Genomic DNA, 18,591 nt, shown 5'->3' with positions numbered 1-18,591 from the left:
GCCAGGCCTAACTGGCAGTGCTCCTCCACTCCTGGGAGTGCTCAGCCAGATAAATGAGGCCATATTGCTTTTCCTTTAATGAAATAAAATCTAAAAGGACCATCTGTGTACTAGAGCTCCTTGAGGAAACAAGATGGATGGGAGATCCCATGGATGAATGCATGTAAGTACATTTCAAACAACCCTTAAACTGCCAGTCTGCCAGTATGCCATGACCCCTGAAAATTTTGAGAACTAGGTGACTTCCAGTATATGCTCAGCCACCTACCAGCACCCCACAAAGAGAGCCTCCAGTATGATCTCACCCCACTGGCTACTGGTTAGCACACATGGAAGAGACTTTGTGTACATCCAGGTGGGACACCAAGAGTCTGGCCCCAAGGCCAACCCCAGGGTCAAGGTGCCATCAGCTCTAGAGCTGCTAAACCTCCAGATGACTATGTCCACACCCCAAACTCACCAGTCAGAGCTCCTCCAAGGCTTCCTCTTCTGAGCTGTCTCCCATCTTCACTCAGTTGCCTCTTAAATTTAAAAGGTTTTCCAGGACCAGAAATCACCTCGGGATTGCTGGATTTTCGAAAAGGCATAGGTGGGGGGGATAATATGTGATCAAGCTGAAAAGAAGCACAGGAAAAAGACACTGTTTACGTGTTTACCTTACCCTACCAAAATCAAGAAACGATGACAAAAAAAATGAAGTTTCCTTTGAATAAAAGTTATAGTATTCAGAAAAAAATGTATAAAAAATCTTAAAGTAATTGAAATGCAAACAAACTGAAAATTTTCCAAGTGCCTGATTTGTAGCTGGCTATACACAAAAGTCATCCTCCTCTCACAGGGCTTACAGCACATCCTACCACACTCCCACACAAGGAACATTTTTCTCCTGTTGTCCCATCTCGAGGTACAAAGGGATCAGGCTTAGGATCAGACTTAAGCTTACGTGACCTTCCATAAAGCAGTCTTTTTGCAGCTGTGAACCATCTGACCTTGCAACCTCTGCTATTGCCGGTATTATTCCTCAGCAATCTCTTCACAGCTTTACCTGAGCAGGCACTAGATGGCACTGTACAATCAAAATGCAAACCACTGCCCAGTCTAAGAAAAACACTGAAAAATAGATTTATCAATGCCAGTGGGAAAAATGTTTAAATTATTCTGTTTATAAAGCTGGCATTCATTCACACTGACTTCAAAATCAGTGTAAAAACAAATCCTCATCCTTCAAATTCTGTTCCTCTCATCATTCCTACACAACATTTCAGCCTTCTAGTTTTGGCAGTACGTTTGATGTCTCAATATTTTGCTAAATTTGCAAAAACAGAAAGAAGAAAACAAGTGAGCATATGGCTTCATCCTCTCTATCCACAGAAAAGAAGGAGTCAAGGTCAACTCCAGTCACCTATGAAGATGCACAGTGAAGCCCCTTTTTGCTTAAAGTTAATTGTATAGCAAAGAACTACATTTGCTGCAAGGCATTTTAAATTGCCTATGTTCAGAGTATATTTTGTATTTATTTTTTCAGGTTATGTAGTGTTTTTTATTCTTTGTTGTTAAATCAAATCCAAAGCTCAATGGAAGTGTTTGCGGATACACACTTCCAAAACATCAGCAACGGTGTTTTCTAAATCTGCTTCCTCAGCACATTAAGATTCATTCATGTCCAGGCCAAGACACTGAAGTGACTGATTAACTCAAAGCACACTCCTAGAGCGATTTCCTAAATCAGGCGGGGCTTGGGGGTCACACAGAATATTTAATTAACCTTTGCTATCATTTGTCATTCAGAAATGCAAGTATTTCCAATATACCTCTATTTCCAAGTGCTAAGGTACCTCACAAGGTGAATTTACAAATCAGTTACATTAAAAAGGAAAATGGCTGACAACATCTGGCAAAAACGTTAAACATTTGCCTACCAGCTTCTAAGAAACATTGGTTTTAGACTTCCAAGGAGACTACTGAGTAAATACTCAAAGGGTCTTCAGTTCCTTAAGCTGCTCACCTGCAGACAGACAGCAACTACTACTCAACACTGGACTCTGCATCTGACAACAGCATGATCCCATCATGGTTTTAGGTGTTATTGGCAAATATTCATGCACTTTCTTAAAATAGGCTCACTCTTCATGGCAAACAGTCATATTTTATTTTTTTTCCTTGCATAAGATTAAGACTTTACACACAGAAACACTCAGCTCCCTGCACACTACACAGCACTTAACAGAGCTAGAGCCCTCCTCCCACAATGAAGCCTCTACTTGTCAAACTCTGTGTTGTGGAGTACATAAAGTTCATTATATTCCCAGTCAAGCTGCACTCCTTTTTCACAGCTTTTATTGAAACATACATGGTTTCAGAGGAAAGTTTAGCATTAGACTATGGTACAGAGCAGTACAGTACTGTCCAGGCCCCCAGGTCATATTTAAGATGCTTTTATACTGCCCAAACTGGCAGCCTCAGAAAAGCATTACTTTTGAAGGGTAAGAGACAGTTTAAGTATCTACCAGCCACTGTTTTAACAGCAGCACCCAGCTATCATTCCCTTGCAGAAGCACCTCTGTACTGCCAAGTGGTTCTACCACAACTAAAATTTCTGTTTGATGCGATTTAGGAAACAATGTCAGGCACACAAACTTCTCTGCTCTTGCATGGAAAGGGAGAAGATTTCACCACACAGCTTGCACAGAAGCTACCAGCCACGAGGAAGTCATCATGACCCCACGCAATGTGGCCATGCCAGAGGTCCTATGAGTGGAGGCTCTCAGGAACCAGGGGAGGGAAGAAAAAGAAGGGAAAGCAGGGAGGCATCCTTATTACAAATGCTTTTTAACCTGCTGCCCTCAACTTGAAAGTTCCCATGCAATTCTCAGATGTGAGAAATGGGAATGAAACGCTGTTTCTGAAGTTTTGCATTTCTTAAACACAAGATGAAACTCAGATTCCGTTGAAGAAGAACATGATTCTATTACGTGGAGATAAATAAAAATAAATATTCTTGCCTATGACAAAGTCAGGACCACATTATTACAGCAATATTAAGTCTCCCTGATAAACCTTCCTTGGGAATAGGATTTCATCTTAATATAGGAGCAGTCAAACTCAGTATGGTAGGCTACATTTGCACAGATCAGTCACCTGTGCTTCAGCTGGTTGTAGACAAACCTGAAGCAGCTACAGCAAAAACACTATATGCTTTAGCACTACAAAGAAAGAACAGGAGATTTAACATTTTCATATTGATGGCAAACTCCCACTTAAAAAAAAAAAAAAAAAAAAAAAAAGCAACTACATGTAGATAAACAAGACATTTCTGGGCACTATCCAAAGGCTCACTTTTTGCTTCCAAAGGAACAAAATAATATCCGTAACACGTACAGTGTGTATTTGAAAGGATTTTGTACCTTGCAACTGCTCTTGTAGTAGGCTGAGGAGTAGACAAAGACAGGCTTTAACAGCCTTGATATAACAAGTCTGGTGCTGGGGAAGCATAAGGGAAATGGACTGCAGAGAGCATCCAGGCTTGCAAGCTCACCCTGAATAAGATTTCTCAAAGACCAAACAGGCAGCTACATGAACCAACTTGACCCAGACAGGCTTTCTGGAGTGAATTCAGACTCCACGCAAAAGCCTATGCAGCAGATGAAAAGGCTTTCTGTCCTCAATAAAACAGCCTTCCCCTCCTGCCAGGTACAGCATTCAAGTCCAAGCAAGTGAAACCAACAGAGAATGTTTCAGTAAGTTCTGCTTCCTTGAAGCACGTAGCTGATTCTGATGAACTGTAACATGGCACACATTCAGATCACATAAAATAGTTGATTCAGATACAGTGACACTACAATTGTCCAGTGATAATATTATGGCAAGCTTAGATTATTGCAAGACCTATCCTAACTTGTTAATACTTATTTGAAAGCCTTCCTGGACAGCTGAACACTAGAAACATTCACATTGTGCATCTTATTGGGTCCAGATCCTACCCTGATGTGTAGGGACATGGTCATCATGGGACCTTTCTCAATTATTTTTCAACAGTCTTGGGAATCTGGAAATGTCCCAGTACACTGGAAGCTGGCAAATGTTATCCCAATTTTCAAGAATGGCAAGAAAGAAGACCCTGGGAACTACAGGCCTGTCAGTCTCACTTCAGTGCCTGGTAAAATTATGGAGAAGATGATTCTTGAAGTTGAGGCACACCTGGGGAACAATGCAGTCATTGGTCCCAGACAATATAGGTTCATAAGGGGTAGGTCCTGTTTGACTAACTCAATTTCCTTTTATAAGATCACCCATCTAGTCCATCAGGGGAAACCAGCTGACGTGATCTTTTTGGACTTCAGCAAGGCTTTTGACACAGTTTCCCATAGGATCCTACTGGACAAAGAGTCCAGCATACAGCTAAATAAAAACATCACATAATGGGTGAGCAATTGTCTGACAGGCAGGGCTCAAAGGGTTGTGGTTAATAGGACCACATCTGGCTGGCAGATGGTCACTAGTGGGGCCCCCCAAGGCTCCATTTTAGGGCCAGTCCTCTTCAATGTCTTTATAAATGATTTGGATGTAGGACTAGAAGGTGTTCTGAGCAAATTTGCAGATGACACTAAACTTGGAGGAGTTGTTGACTCTTTTGAGGGCAGAAAGGCCTTGCAGAGAGATCTGGACAGACTGGAGAGCTGGGCAGTCACCAACTACATGTAGCTTAATAAGAGCAAGTGCCAGGTCCTGCACCTGGGGAGGGGCGACCCTGGCTATACATACAGACTGGGTGACGAGATGCAGGGCAGCAGCCCCACAGAGAAGGACCTGGGGGTTGTGGTTGATAGGAACCTGAAATAGCAAGCTGAATATGAGCTAGCAGTGTGCCCTGGCAGCCAGGAGGGCCAACTGCATCCTGGGGTGCATCAAGCACAGCATCGCTAGTCAGTCGAGGGAGGCGATTTTCCTGCTCTGCTCTGCACTGGTGTGGCCTCACCTCGAGTACTGTGTGCAGTTCTGGGCACCACAGTACAAGAAGGACATTAAACTGTTGGAGAGTGTCCAGAGGAGGTCTACGAAGACAGTGAAGGGCCCAGAGGGGAAGACATATGAGGAGCAGCTGAGGTCACTGGGCCTGTTCAGCCTGGAAAAGAGGAGGCTGAGGGGAGACCACATCACAGTTTACAACTGCCTCATGAGTGAAGTGGAGGGGCAGGTGCTGATCTATTCTCTTTAGTGACCAGTGACAGGACCCGGGGAATGGTGTCAGGCTGCAGCAGGGGAGGTTCAGGCTGGTCATCAGGAAGAGGTTCCTCACTGAGAGGGTAGTCGCACACTGGAACAGGCTCCTCAGGGAAGTAGTCAAGGCACGAAGCCTGTTGGAGTTTAAGAAGCATTTGGACTGTGCTCTTAGTCATACCGTCTAAAGTTTTGGGTAGACCTGTGTGGAGCCAGGACTTGGACTCAATGATCCTTATGGGTTCCTTCCAACTTGGGATATTCTGTGATTCTATGGTTCAGTGTGTGACATTGAGTAGGGTGATGATTGGACCAGACGATCTTGAGGGTCTTTTCCAACTTTGTTGATTCTGTGATTATTGCTTTCATAAAAAAAAATAAAATAAAATAAAATAAATAAATAAATAAATAAATTAAACCTAGTAGCTTGGGAAGGGAATGCTGCTGAAATTATACCAGGTATTTTAAATACTTTTACAGCTGCCTCTGATCAACATGTCAAATACTTTTAGAAGGATTTTTTCTCCACCCATCTATGGTATAGCAGGGCAGGAAAAAAGAGAATGAAAGAATTTGAGTAGTTACTTCAGAAAGTCACTAATTCGAAACTACAGTAACAGCCATTAACAGCTCTGACAAAGTCTGTGAACACAAGTGCACTTGATTGCCCTGTATCTTTAGTACAAAGGGATTTGAGTTTGCCATTGAGTTTATACAGGCTGGTTAGCGTTGTATTTTTAATCAGTACACATCTCACCACCAGTGTCTGCTGTTAATATTCACAAATGCATGGATAGTTAACTTCTGTAAAAACACTCCCTCCTCCAGTGTTAAAACACCAAGAAATACCCTCCTAACAAAAGGTATGTTGAGAGACAGAAAACACATGGCAAACTCCAAGACAAGTAGAACATTCTGTTCTACAAAATCTGTTTCTTCAAATACATTTTTCCACACATTTCCTGAAAAAAAAATGATACCCGATTTTGTTGTACATGTGACAAATTTCTTATAGAAGCACTGTAAAATCTAGCAGGTAATGGCTTTCACAAAACACTATTTCCCCACACTATGAACCTTAAAAAAGGGAAGACAAGGTATCATTAGAGGAGAACAGCTTAAGAATGGCATAGAACAGAATCATCAAAATATCCTTATGAGAGACTTTCACACATAGATTTAGAGATCCCATACAAACATGGATGGAATTTGAGTGACAATCTCCTCCAGTTCCACAGGAATTTCCTCCAGGAGAATCAGGACAGGATAAATTTGTCCTCAGACCATGTTTTTTTTTTCCCTCCACATTTTGAACCTATTCATTTTCTGTGTCAATACAGCTACATTCCTATAAAGAAAGTTATTCTCACACTATACTAGCCATGGACTATTAACAGCTCACCTATTCAGAAAGGATTATCTCTGTTTTGAAAACCCTCAGTAGTATTAAATCCAGTTGTATACCATGGTGTATTTATTCTACAGCTAGAATGAATTCACTGCTTGATAATTATATCATTAAGTAGTCACATCAAGTACGCTAGCCCACATGTCCTTATGAAAATTAAGAACACAACAACCAGTTCAAAACAAGACCTAACATCAGTGTTTAAAAGTATAATTTCAAATGATTGCAAATTCAGATGTGAGGCATTCAGAAAGAAAACAATGGATTCCAGGAGAGGAAATCCATGCTACAAGAAGGTGAATAAGGCTAAGATAATGCAATCTCACTGATAACACCAGGATAAGAAAAATAAGCTGTTCTGAATTGCTAAGATTTGTTTCAATGATTTTGTTTCAATAAAAGTGACATTGTAATGAGAACAGAACTCATCTGCTCAGCTCTACCTTTTCTTGAAACACCCACTACGGTGTTACTTCACCCTCAACCTCCCTTAATTGCTACATTAAGACAGCATTCTCATTTCCCACAGAAACAGGGAAATACAGGTAAAGTATTCAGTTCTAAACATAAAAACAAGATGTTCTACTGAGCATTTTAATTTCTTTCTCTTGAATACTGTGAAATTCCACTATGCCTCAGGTCATGTCTTATGTGCACATTAAATCCTAAGGTTCCATAAAAAAAGTGTGCTGCCACCTATGTTAAGCCTTCCCCAGTCAGGCATTAATCTGAAAGAGATACATCACCCGAAATCTTTTACATATAATTCACTGAAAGGAGAACATATTCAGCATACTTTAATTGCTTACTTTCTTCATTATCAACCCAAAGTCCCCATATAAAATGCTACTGATAAGCATTTTTTTAAACATGTCAAATTGCATCATACGGATCCAGATGTTTCAAAAACCAAGAAAGAAAAACATTACACAAGTGCCATGCAGACAAAACATAAAGGAGTCTACCTGGTGGTGAAAAGATACTCAGAAATAATAACTTTTACTGAATAATTATCATGCTAATTGCTTAAGATAAACCTAATTTCACAACCCTTCCATACCCCTCCTGTCTCTTACATCTCAGATATAAGTAGTACCAGAAATAAGCATACTTCTGAGGCCAGTTAACACCTACCAGCAGATCAACCATGACTGACCCTCTGTAGCAGAGCGGACTGCTAGGAACATAAATCAGTTTCTTCACAGTTTTGCTGTGTTCCTCATAGCACACCATGCCTCCATCAGGCTCCTCTGTGAGCATTTTAAGCACAGACGCTGAAACATAATAGCCCCAAAGTGCATTTTTTTTTTTTTTTTTTCTTTTTTTTTTTTTGAAGTAAACTGTGTCAGCTAGCTTTACATATAGCGCTTATTACGCATGTGCTTATTGCTTAACTCTCTCTAGATGTAATTTAATTTGGCACAGAGGTATAAGTTTAGATGAGCTGCATTGACATAGATAGCAACAGTATTAAACCATTATTAATGGATAGAATATCTTCCAAAAACTAAGCACAGCTTAGAATTTGTTATTAAAAAAGCATTCTAGCCAATTAAGAGTGTACTGCACTTTAGTTACTCCAGGTGCATGATGAGCATTCAGAAGAATGAACACAGATGTGAACAAGAAACACCACAACAGGGTATTTATAAGACACCCAAAGGCATCTGTCCTACAAGACCAACACAAGCAGGTGCAAACAAATTTATAACAGACAAGGTGCGGTAGCTCAAGTCTGTGATGAGCAGCCCTACTGCATTTAGTCACAGTATTATCGCCTTTTGAAGGACCCTGTTTGGGAATGCAGTCCTAGTAGGGATCACACCGTGAAACTGAGGAGTATCCATGAACCCGCATCAAACCAAACAGCAGAACAAGATCATTAACAGTTCCCATTAAACCAGCTGGCAGCTGGATTATTCTGTATTCCTGTTGCCCATGAAGGATATTAATCTCAGTTTTGAGTAGGGTTTAGAGAACTTTTTGAATAATGTTTAGAGAACTGTGCAACTATTCTGAATATTCACAGCTCTCCTCTGCTTTGCAGAGCAGAGAATCACAAATAACCTGATTTTGCGCAGAGGTAAAAGGAAACAGTTCTCCAAAAAGTATCACCAATTCCAGAAGACAATGATAGTGATGGGGAAAAGAGGATACAGAGGAAGTCTCACCAGGCCACATGGATTTCATGAGACAAGGAAAGATCCCATTTCTTGCCCCTTTTCTTAACACACTTCCTTGAAAACGGTCACTCATCCCACATTTCTCAGATTGGGCACTGCCTTCCTACCCCCCAAATAGCAATGATCTGCAGACACCGTCAGAGCTTGGTCTCAGAGACCTTGCAAGTTCTCCAGCTGAATGGCACCTGTCATTTCTGTTCAGGACTTCAAGCCTTGGACTATCTCACTTTACTCTCTGTGACCTCCACTTGGACATTTGCTAGGACAGTGACACCAGCCTGTCAACTACTGCACAGACAAAGTAAGTCAGGTCCTCAGCTCCCTGTTGAAAGATAAAGGGTAAGAAGCAGAAGAGACCTTGTTTATAGTCAGTGTGTTTGCTAATCATTCATACAGCAACTCTCAATTTACATATGAACGCAACCTGCAGCTGACACTGCAAACACCCCCTTACCAAGCTAAAGAGGAGAAATGCATTGTAAAGCTGCTATTCACAAAGCATCACTTCTATAACCATTTTATGTATTGATTTTGCATCCTACACACACACAAACACTGGAAACTAGAGTTGCTATTCAAAATAGCTTAATTTATTATGCTGAATCCATGATGATGTATAAACAAACAGGATCAGCAAACAGAACTTGTGACACTTTTCTATAGCATAGTCTTACCTATCATAACCTAGGTAGTACAGAAATATTTTTAAAAATCTGCTAGGAATCAATAGAGATGCATCAATATTATTTTGCTACTTCAGGCCCATTTGAGAGATGTAAATTTGCCTTTAAAGTAGTTGCATTTTTTTTGAAAACAAATGTGACTTCTGGTCAATTAAGAAAAAAATAAAACTCTGAGGAACATGAGGAATCAGCTATAGCTATGTTTAAAGAAAAAAATCAGCTCACATCCAACGCAATTTTCACAAACATGTTTACACATGATTGCACTGAAAACGAAGCGCAGCCTCCACAGCACTCTTCAAGGCCAAGAAGTGGCCCATAAATATGCATCTGTGCTGCTATCTGAGCCAATTATTAGTTTACAGTGGTTAAGAGGAAATAGTTCTGTTCCAATGCGATCGAGTCATACAGCTCAGAAAGCCTCCTGTGTGCCAGCTGAGGCATTGGAACAGGCTGCCCAGGGAAGTGGTGGAGTCACCATCCCTGGAAGTCTTCAAAAGACGCTTAGATGTAGAGCTTAGGGATATGGTTTAGTGGAGGGCTGTTAGCGTTAGGTTGGAGGTTGGACTCGATGACCTTGAGGTCTCTTCCAACCTAGAAAATTCTGTGATTCTGTGATTCTGTGAGATGGACACAACTCAGCTTGACCCACGTCTCCTTGGGCCTACCCATTCAGCTTTAATACATATGAAGGAAAAAAATAAATAGCAAATTCTGAAGATCTCTTGTAAGGCCCTACACCATGAGTCGAGAAGCAAAATAACGCTCTAAATAAATACAGATAAATGTAGCTCTGCTCCTGACTGAACAGCATCATACAGGACATTTTACGGGCTGGTTGCATCGAGACTTTCTATTTAATCTGACACTCATAAAGGCATCTTCTCAGGGATGTACAGTGTACAGGGATGTACTACTATGACATCCATCTCACACAAAGGTCCAGCAAGCAGCCCAAAAACCTGCACACTTGCTGCATTGAAGAACCCACCCACCCACCCACAACATCTGAGGAACGACAAGATGCTGCAGGCTTCAGGCTTAGGCATTGGCCCTGTTACTTCAGCAGGTCTTCTGCTGCTTCCAGCAGGACCAGGGACCAGCAGTGGGTGCCCCCAGGGCATAACCCCAGGCAGCCCTGGCATGGAGAGCATGCTGCAGGATCACCTCTTTACCACACAAAGTACGTGCCACAGGAGGGTTGTTCTGGCTCCAACAGCTTAACCACTCCTAGCAAGGGGAAGAGGATAGAAAGCACAGTTTGCAGCAGAAACACTGGGAACCAACTCTCAACAAGTGATTGATACTGTGCATCACTTGCACATGGAAATTACATGACCAAAAGAGCTATTTTCTTGCTTTCCCTTGCATAAAACTTTTTGGTCATTTTTTATTCTTTATTATTCTATGGCTGTATGCATTTTCTTTCCTCTGTATGCAGAGATATTAGCACTAGCAGTGCTATGCACCGTGCTCTGCTGTAGAGAAAAACATGAAACTAGCCACGTGGTTTTTTTGTTCGTTTAAATTTCCCAATTAAAGAAAATAGTGCAACATAGGAAATAGAGAAGGACTAATACTTTTAGACAGCACAAGCAAAATTTCCACTCTTAATTATTTTAATAATCCTTTTCACAGCACACAAAAGCCAATAAAAATGCATGAAATTGTGTATTTATACTACACGTATGCAAGCATCCACATGCACACCTTATTTCAAACATTTTCAATTCTGCTGCTAATATACAGATTTTTTAGAAAGATTTTTCCTGGATGTTTAACTAGGAGGAAGAAAATTTAGTCAAACTAACCTTCAAAGTCACTTTCAATTGCAAAAAAGAAAAAAAAAAAGAAAGAAAAAAATTGAAATACATAAGAAAAGGCCTATTCATCTTAATCAGCTGTTGACACCACCATCATTCGTCTCATGAAAAAAATAATTCAGAGGAGAATATATATCTCTGGAAAGAGTTGTTGTGGTTTTTTTTGTTTTTTTTTTTTTTTTTTTTTGAATATACCATGAATACTAATGAAGTGAAAGCAGTTTAGTTCTTTATAAAATCTATTTCCATTCACATCCACCAATGAGCTCCTGGACTACCTATAAAGGTTTCATTTATTCTGTTGCATTGGAGGCCTCAGAAAACTAATTGTTTATTCGAGTCTGTCTGCTCCATCCATGCTCAATTAGGTCTTACTTTTCCCTCAGTTACACTGAAATTAAAAACAGAAACACAAGGTGAAACATTCCTCATTCCACTGACTAGATCAGCATGACCAGCCAACTCTGAACAACTGCAGCCAGAAGTGCTGCAAGAGCTTCTTGACCATAACATAGCATTTAAGGAACCTACCCAGAGACTTACAGATTTCCTATTCATTAACTTACTACGCTGACTAATCACAAACACATTTGTAATGCACCTTTCTAAGAGGCACTACCAAGCACTGTCGAGTATAACTGGGTATTCTGGCTACAACAATTCAGACACATGTAAGTTTTAAAAACAGAGGCAATAATTACATATAATATGAAAAAAATATTCTCAATTTATTATTCCTTATTTAGACCACTAAAATATTGAATAATCCATTTGGCCATATAAAGCTTCAAATCCAAAATCACTTCCATTAGGAATAACATATCAAAAGGAACGACAACACATTTATGCAAGGCAGGTACAAAACAAAGGAGAGAAACCTGTGATGAAGTGAGCTTGGAGTAAAAGATTCTCAGCATGTAATGGAGCTGAAGTTGATCCATAAATCAATGCAAGATGAAAGCAAGATTATTTATGTGAAAAGATTGCATTGCTAATTTACAGTCTGATTTCAAAAAAATGCTTTACTTGATCAATGTATAAGTGATGTGTGTGTGTGCACTTGAACATAAATTAGTAATTACAAATAGGTGCATCTCCTCATATTTTTTAATTAACCTTCGAATGTAGCGTACACTGTTCCAGAAAATGCAGGTTTTTTCCTGAGTTTGCCTTTAACATGCTCCTAAGTTTTTAAATAATGCAGCCTCGCCACAAGAGACCCTGCAGACAAGAGCTTTTTGATCTCTTTCTTCCTTTTCAGTGCTAAGATACCACGTGCAGTTATTGAACAATAGCTTCCACTAAAAAAAAAAAAAAAAAATCCTTTTCCTGAACAGTTTTTAAAGTGAAATAGAATAAGGCATCTGATAGCTTTATAGTTGTACCCAAGGCATATAGTACAGAATTCAGATGCAATTCAGATGCTTCTATTTAAGCCCCACCAACAGTTAGAAAAAACATATCAGAAAGGCTAGTGTACTTTTTTTTTTTTTTTTTTTTTTGGGGGGGGGGAGGGTGTAGCACAACCCTATCTGCATTCAGCCTCAATTACAAAAATAAAAGACAAAGTGAAAATGTAATGTAACCAGAAATGCGATACAGGATGATCTGAAACACTCCACCCCTCTAATTAATCTTTTGCATAATTCAAGCAAGTAACTGCACATACTTCCTAAATATTCTCATTGTAAAACCTACACTTCAGTAGACTTATCTTCACTCATCCTTGTCTCTTTATCCAGGCGTTTCCAATTATAAGTGTAACTATTTAATACAAGGTCACTGATGTGTGGAAGAAAGAGATCTCTACTTAGATAAAAAATCCTGTATTAGGCCCTGTTCGGGGTGAACAAGGTAACAGTACATATCATATATTTTAACTGAAAGAATACATACATCATCAGTATGTACATGTAGGAGAGCACAAACCCAAGACACGAAATGCATCCAAAATGAATGATTGCATTTGTCTTCACCAACAGCACAGAATTGCTCTGATTTCTTCAACTCCATGCACAAAAACTAAAATTAACAGAAAAAAAAAGATTACTTGCATGGCTTTCAGAGTTTCACTTATAGATCATATCACCCCAGAGATTTTTACACTTTCATAAAAGTTTAGTATGACTTAGTACTCTCTGAGTTACAAAGATTAGTTGTCTAGTAAATTGTAGCAGTTCATTACTTTGATACCACAATTGATGTCATGAATATAAGTAATTTAATGTACATTATATTGAAAAATTTACAGCATAGAGCTTAGTACACAAGCTCTACAGTGTCTGCAACAGGACAGGAAGATCCTAATTAGAAGTTCTCTCTTATCATACATTACTAAAGTAATCCATTATAATAAAAAATAAAGTATAATTCTATGCACATTTCACACTGTTTGAGTCTTAATTTTATTTCATTTTTGTTTTCTACTTGTGAGAAGGAAGCATGCTCAAGACCAGAACAACCACCATATACTCCCCTTGGTTTCCAGAGTCTACAGTGATTCACGCAGTCCATGCTGTCTTACAGACATGGTATCTTTCAATCAACTTGAAAATCAGCTTCTCAATTCAAGTGCCCTCACTTCATGGGAACAAACTACATCCTGTATCCTCAAGGCTACATCTTACTCAAAATAACGGGACCCTGCATTTTTCTTAAAACGGAGGTTGTCTCAGTTAATGCTAAATCATTAAATGACACACAGTCCTTTAATCACTACCTGCAGTTGAGCAGAGATTATGGACTAGAGTAATTCCACAATGGTAACTTCAAAATACAGAAGCATTTTTACCTTTTGAAAAGTTTTTTTTATATATATATATATATGTATGTATATGTATACACACACACACACACACATATAAATATATATAACATCTAGGGAACAAAGATACTGCCAATCCTACAGTTTACGATTTATCAGTTCTTAGAGACTTCAGATTTCTAAGAAACCTAGCAGAACAAATTTGAAAATGAACATTATATTCTGAAATCAGAGTAAGGGGTGAGAAGTCCAAGAACATAATAAGAGTCAGAGTCAAAGTTGTCTGGAAACCAACCATTTTCCACTCAAGCAGTTGACATGCTGGCATCAACCATACATCATACATACCAGGGAAACACAGTTTACGCATGTCAAAGCGCCTTTGGGGCTTTCAAAGCCACCAACTAAGTTTAACTGAGTGGATATGTGTATATGTTAAATAGGAAATCTTTTTTTTTCTGGACACTAACAAAGAGCACAAGTTTCCCTAATAAGCCAGATGTGCTTTTCAGTCCATCTCCTTCAGGACTGGGGCACCTGATCTTATTTTCCTTATATATAAAGACTGAAAAATAACAACACGAATAAATAATGAATAATGAGATTAGGACATGCAGTTACAGTTACACACAAAAGAGGCCTAGGGCAACTCCTCTCAAGCCACACAATTACATTTTTCAGGTTCTCTCAAGTACAATCAGAAATATTGTGAAGTACTTCATATTAAATATTAATATTTACATATTAATGGACATATTAATGGGCACTTTTCATTAGCTTTATCCATATATACAAACAGCATCTTGTATGGAAATACCTGTACTGCCTATAGTACTATTTCACTTAATTTTATCTGATCTTATTCTGATAGGTAGCACACTAATTCAGGGAATTGGAGACTAAATTACAAATAAAACAGTCTTGTCAAGTCATACTAATAAGAGTCCTCAAGGAAAGATGTGCAGTGCTAAAAGCTTTGAAATTTATGACTTGTGTGACTATATACCACCGTGGGAGTTGATCCATTTATTTTTAGTAATGTTCATCTGTTCTGTTAACTGGACATTTTCATACTAAATGTAAAAGTTATTGAACAAAAATATTTCATAAAAAAAAAACAAAAAAAACACAACTGTTGATTCATCTTAAGCCTAGGTTCAACACCTGAGAGCTCTGCAACACTGAAGCTGGTATAGCTTTCATGCAAAAAAACACCCTTCACCCTGACCATGAGAGTACCTTCAGTTCTCTTCATCTTATAAGAAAGTAAAGTAAAAGCTAATACCAAGAAAATTCAAGTTCCAGTTTAATTACTTGGCTACTGAAGCAGTATTTTTAAAATATAAACATTTTTTCCAGCATTTCTTTTCAAGACTAGTCTGCCAATTTTTCTCTATAAAGTCGTTTTGTCTGTCAGACAGCCCACTCCCAAATAAAGGAAAAACTTTAGATTTTTTTCCTAAATACTCAATGCTCAAGAAGATACCTTCCCAGAAGTGTGATCCTAGCACTACAGTATGGTTTACCAGTAACCATTTACAAAATCAAAAACAGCCAACAGGGTCCTCTCCTCCTACAGTATGAATAGTTGCAAGAGTTCTTAATTACTTGTTTCACATGTGTTTATGTGACATATGCTTACATCCTGCAGTTTAAAATGAAGGTAACAGAAAGTTGTTAAGTAAGGCCAAAGGGACTAGGATACACAACTTGGTTTCTTAGTGACCTCATCATTATCTCCATAGCAGCTTCATAAAATGATTGGTAACAGTCAACCTGAACAAGTAACATACAGACAGGAGAGCAAACAACTTTAAATCACAAAGCTACCCAACAGTTACTTGCACTTTAACAATTCACTAAGCTTCCTTTGGCTAAGACTGAAATGTTTCTTTAGTTATGCACATTAGTTAGTGGTTTCCAAGATAAGGCCGATTTGAAAAAGAAAGACTATATTTTGTATGTTAAAAAAATAATAATAATGTTTGAGTATGTAATTTCAGTAGAATAAAGGGTGGCCAAGTTCAGCTTTAATATTTGGTTTTCCCGAAAGCTGTCAGTGTCTTTAACAGATCAGCAGCATACCTTATCAAAGCTACGCAGCAGGGAACTCCCTGTGACATGCCTGCAGCATATTCTTTCCCAGGAAGGAAATGATCCCAAACACCTGACCTCTCCTCCCCAGCCCCACCCCCCCTTTTTTCTTTTTGGAGGGGTGGCAGGTAGGGGCAAATGTCTCAAAATGTCTTTGCAATCTAGTCTATATGACACCCATCTCCCACAGTGCTTTGAGCTCCTACCCATCAAGGCAATACGGGATCTAGGACTGTTTCCTACAAGAAGCAAGCACTATGCTGGCCAAAGACAAGAAAATGAGAAGTCAACCTTGGCAAGTATTGCCATCAAAAGAAAAGCACTTTGCACACTTGTTCTCATTTTACAAAATTACACTAGAACTAGCACAATTAGTATATCTATTTGATCAGAAATGAAATGACAAAATTTTACATTTTGTAGGATGCCTATATATTTGCTTTTACATTTAGGCAGGCAGCCTGGATTATTCCCAAAACTGTTCTCTACCCAGTAATACCACTGTTGTAGCTATTTTTGCAGATGCAAAGGTGCAGAACCACATACAGGCAAGAAGACCTGGAGTGCAATGCTATGTTCATGCCTCATACAAAGGCTGTCATATTCAACAGCCACTGTTACAGCTTCATGTCTCACATAACCTGTATGATAAGAGATCCTGCAAGAACAACATGAAACAGGCTTCTCTGCAAGTGACTATTAAAGAACATGAAAGAACACTTAGAGTCTACTACCATGCTGTAGTTGCAAATACACATTAACAGCATCATTAAGAAAGAGCACTGCCAGAAATCCTGACTCAAGAGCAAGGCAAAACTAACATCTTGAGCGCCATCACACCGCACATACAGGACAACGAGGTGATCGGACCCAGTCTGTGTGGGTTTATGAAAGGCAGGTCCTGCTTGACTAACCCTGTCTCCTGTGGAGAGATAACACACTCAGTACACAAGAGATATGCTATGGATGTTGTTTACTTGGACTTAGAAAAGCACTTGTTAGTTACCCACAGCAAGTTCCTGCAGAAACTGGCTGCTCATGGCTTGGACAGACACACTCTTTGCAGGGTAAAACTGGCAGAACAGCTGGGCCCAAAGGGTTGTTGCAAGTGGACTTAAATCCAACTGGCAGACAGTCACTCAACAAGTGGTGCTCCCCAGGGCTCAGTAGTGGGAATGGGTTTTGTTTAACGTTTTTATCAATGATCTTGATGAGAGGATCAAGCGCATCTTCAGTAATTTCACAGATGACACTAAGTTGGGCAGTAGTGTTGATCTGGTTGAGGCTAGGAAGGCCCTGTAGAGGGATGTCAATAGGCTAGGTCAATGGGCCACATCCAGTTGTGTGGCATTCAACAGTGCTAAATGCTGGGTGCTGCCCTTGGGGCATAACAACACCTTGTAGTGGGACAGGCTTGGGGCAGGTGGCTGGAAAGTTACCTCGCAGAAGAGGAGCTGGGTGTGCTGATCAACGGACAGCTGAATGTGAGCCAGCTGTGGCCCAGCTGGCCAAGAGGGTCAGCAGCCTCCTGGCCTGCACCAGAAATGGTGTGGCCAGCAGGACTTGGGTGAGGATTGTCCCCTTGGATGCAGCACTGGTGAGACTGCACCTTGAGTCATTGGTTTAGGGACAATCACTACAAGATATTGAGCTGCTAGCATGCATTCAAAGAGCAACAAAGCTGGTGAATGGAATAGACATCAAGATACATGATCAGCAGCTGAGGGAACTGCATTTTTTTTATATAGTCTGGAGAAAAGAAGGCTGAGGGGAGATCCCATCTCCCTGTACAACTACCTGAAAGGAGGTTGTAGCAAGAATGGCATTGGTCTCTTATGAGGTGACAAGTGATAGGACACAAGGAAATGGCCTGAAGTTGTGACAGGGGAGGTTTACATTGACCATTAAGAAGAATGTATTCATGGAAAGGCTGGTCAGGCGTTGGAACGACCTGCCCAGGAAAGTAGGAGAGTTCCCATCCCCAGAGGTATATCAGACATGGATGTGGTGCTTAGGGACATCATTCACTGGTGGACATGCTGGAGTTAATTGATGGTTGGATTTGATTTTAAGGTGATTTTCCAACTTAATTGATACAATATGATTCTATTATAACATAAGCATTTTCTCTGTAACAGCATTTCATCAAAATGCTAACATTTAGACACTTGTAACTTACCTCAGGCTTGTGACCCGGAGTTCCCATACTCACACCTACACCAAAACCGTAGGGAAGGGAAAAACTGCACAGGTATCTGCAGGAAGCAGGGAGTAAGTAACAAGGGGATGGAAAAGGCAATTCTGACTCTACTAGCCTGCTTAACTCTAGCCCCTGTTCATCCTTCTTTTTAGACAGGATCCTTGACTGCATCCAAGCTCTTTGGCACATCTTCAAAAGTATATGCTGCATTCCCACGGT

At 39.8% G+C, this 18,591-nt stretch overlaps 1 protein-coding gene across 4 annotated transcripts in view; it reads right to left on the bottom strand.

Annotated features, from left to right (window-relative positions):
• The window catches only part of MAST4 (microtubule associated serine/threonine kinase family member 4), a 307,122-nt gene that overhangs the window by 244,942 nt on the left and 43,589 nt on the right, over positions 1–18,591 (bottom strand). For all 4 annotated transcript variants that reach the window (XM_084505107.1, XM_084505110.1, XM_084505109.1 and 1 more), the window contains exon 2: positions 461–614. In XM_084505107.1, the coding sequence (XP_084361233.1) occupies positions 461–614 (154 nt within the window). The remainder of the gene's footprint in view (positions 1–460; positions 615–18,591) is intronic.

The sequence above is a fragment of the Aythya ferina genome (genome assembly GCF_964211825.1).
Source record: "Aythya ferina genome assembly, chromosome: Z".
Classification (NCBI taxonomy): domain Eukaryota; kingdom Metazoa; phylum Chordata; class Aves; order Anseriformes; family Anatidae; genus Aythya; species Aythya ferina.
Note: the sequence above shows the minus strand (reverse complement) of the source record. Positions and strands in the feature narration are given on the sequence as shown.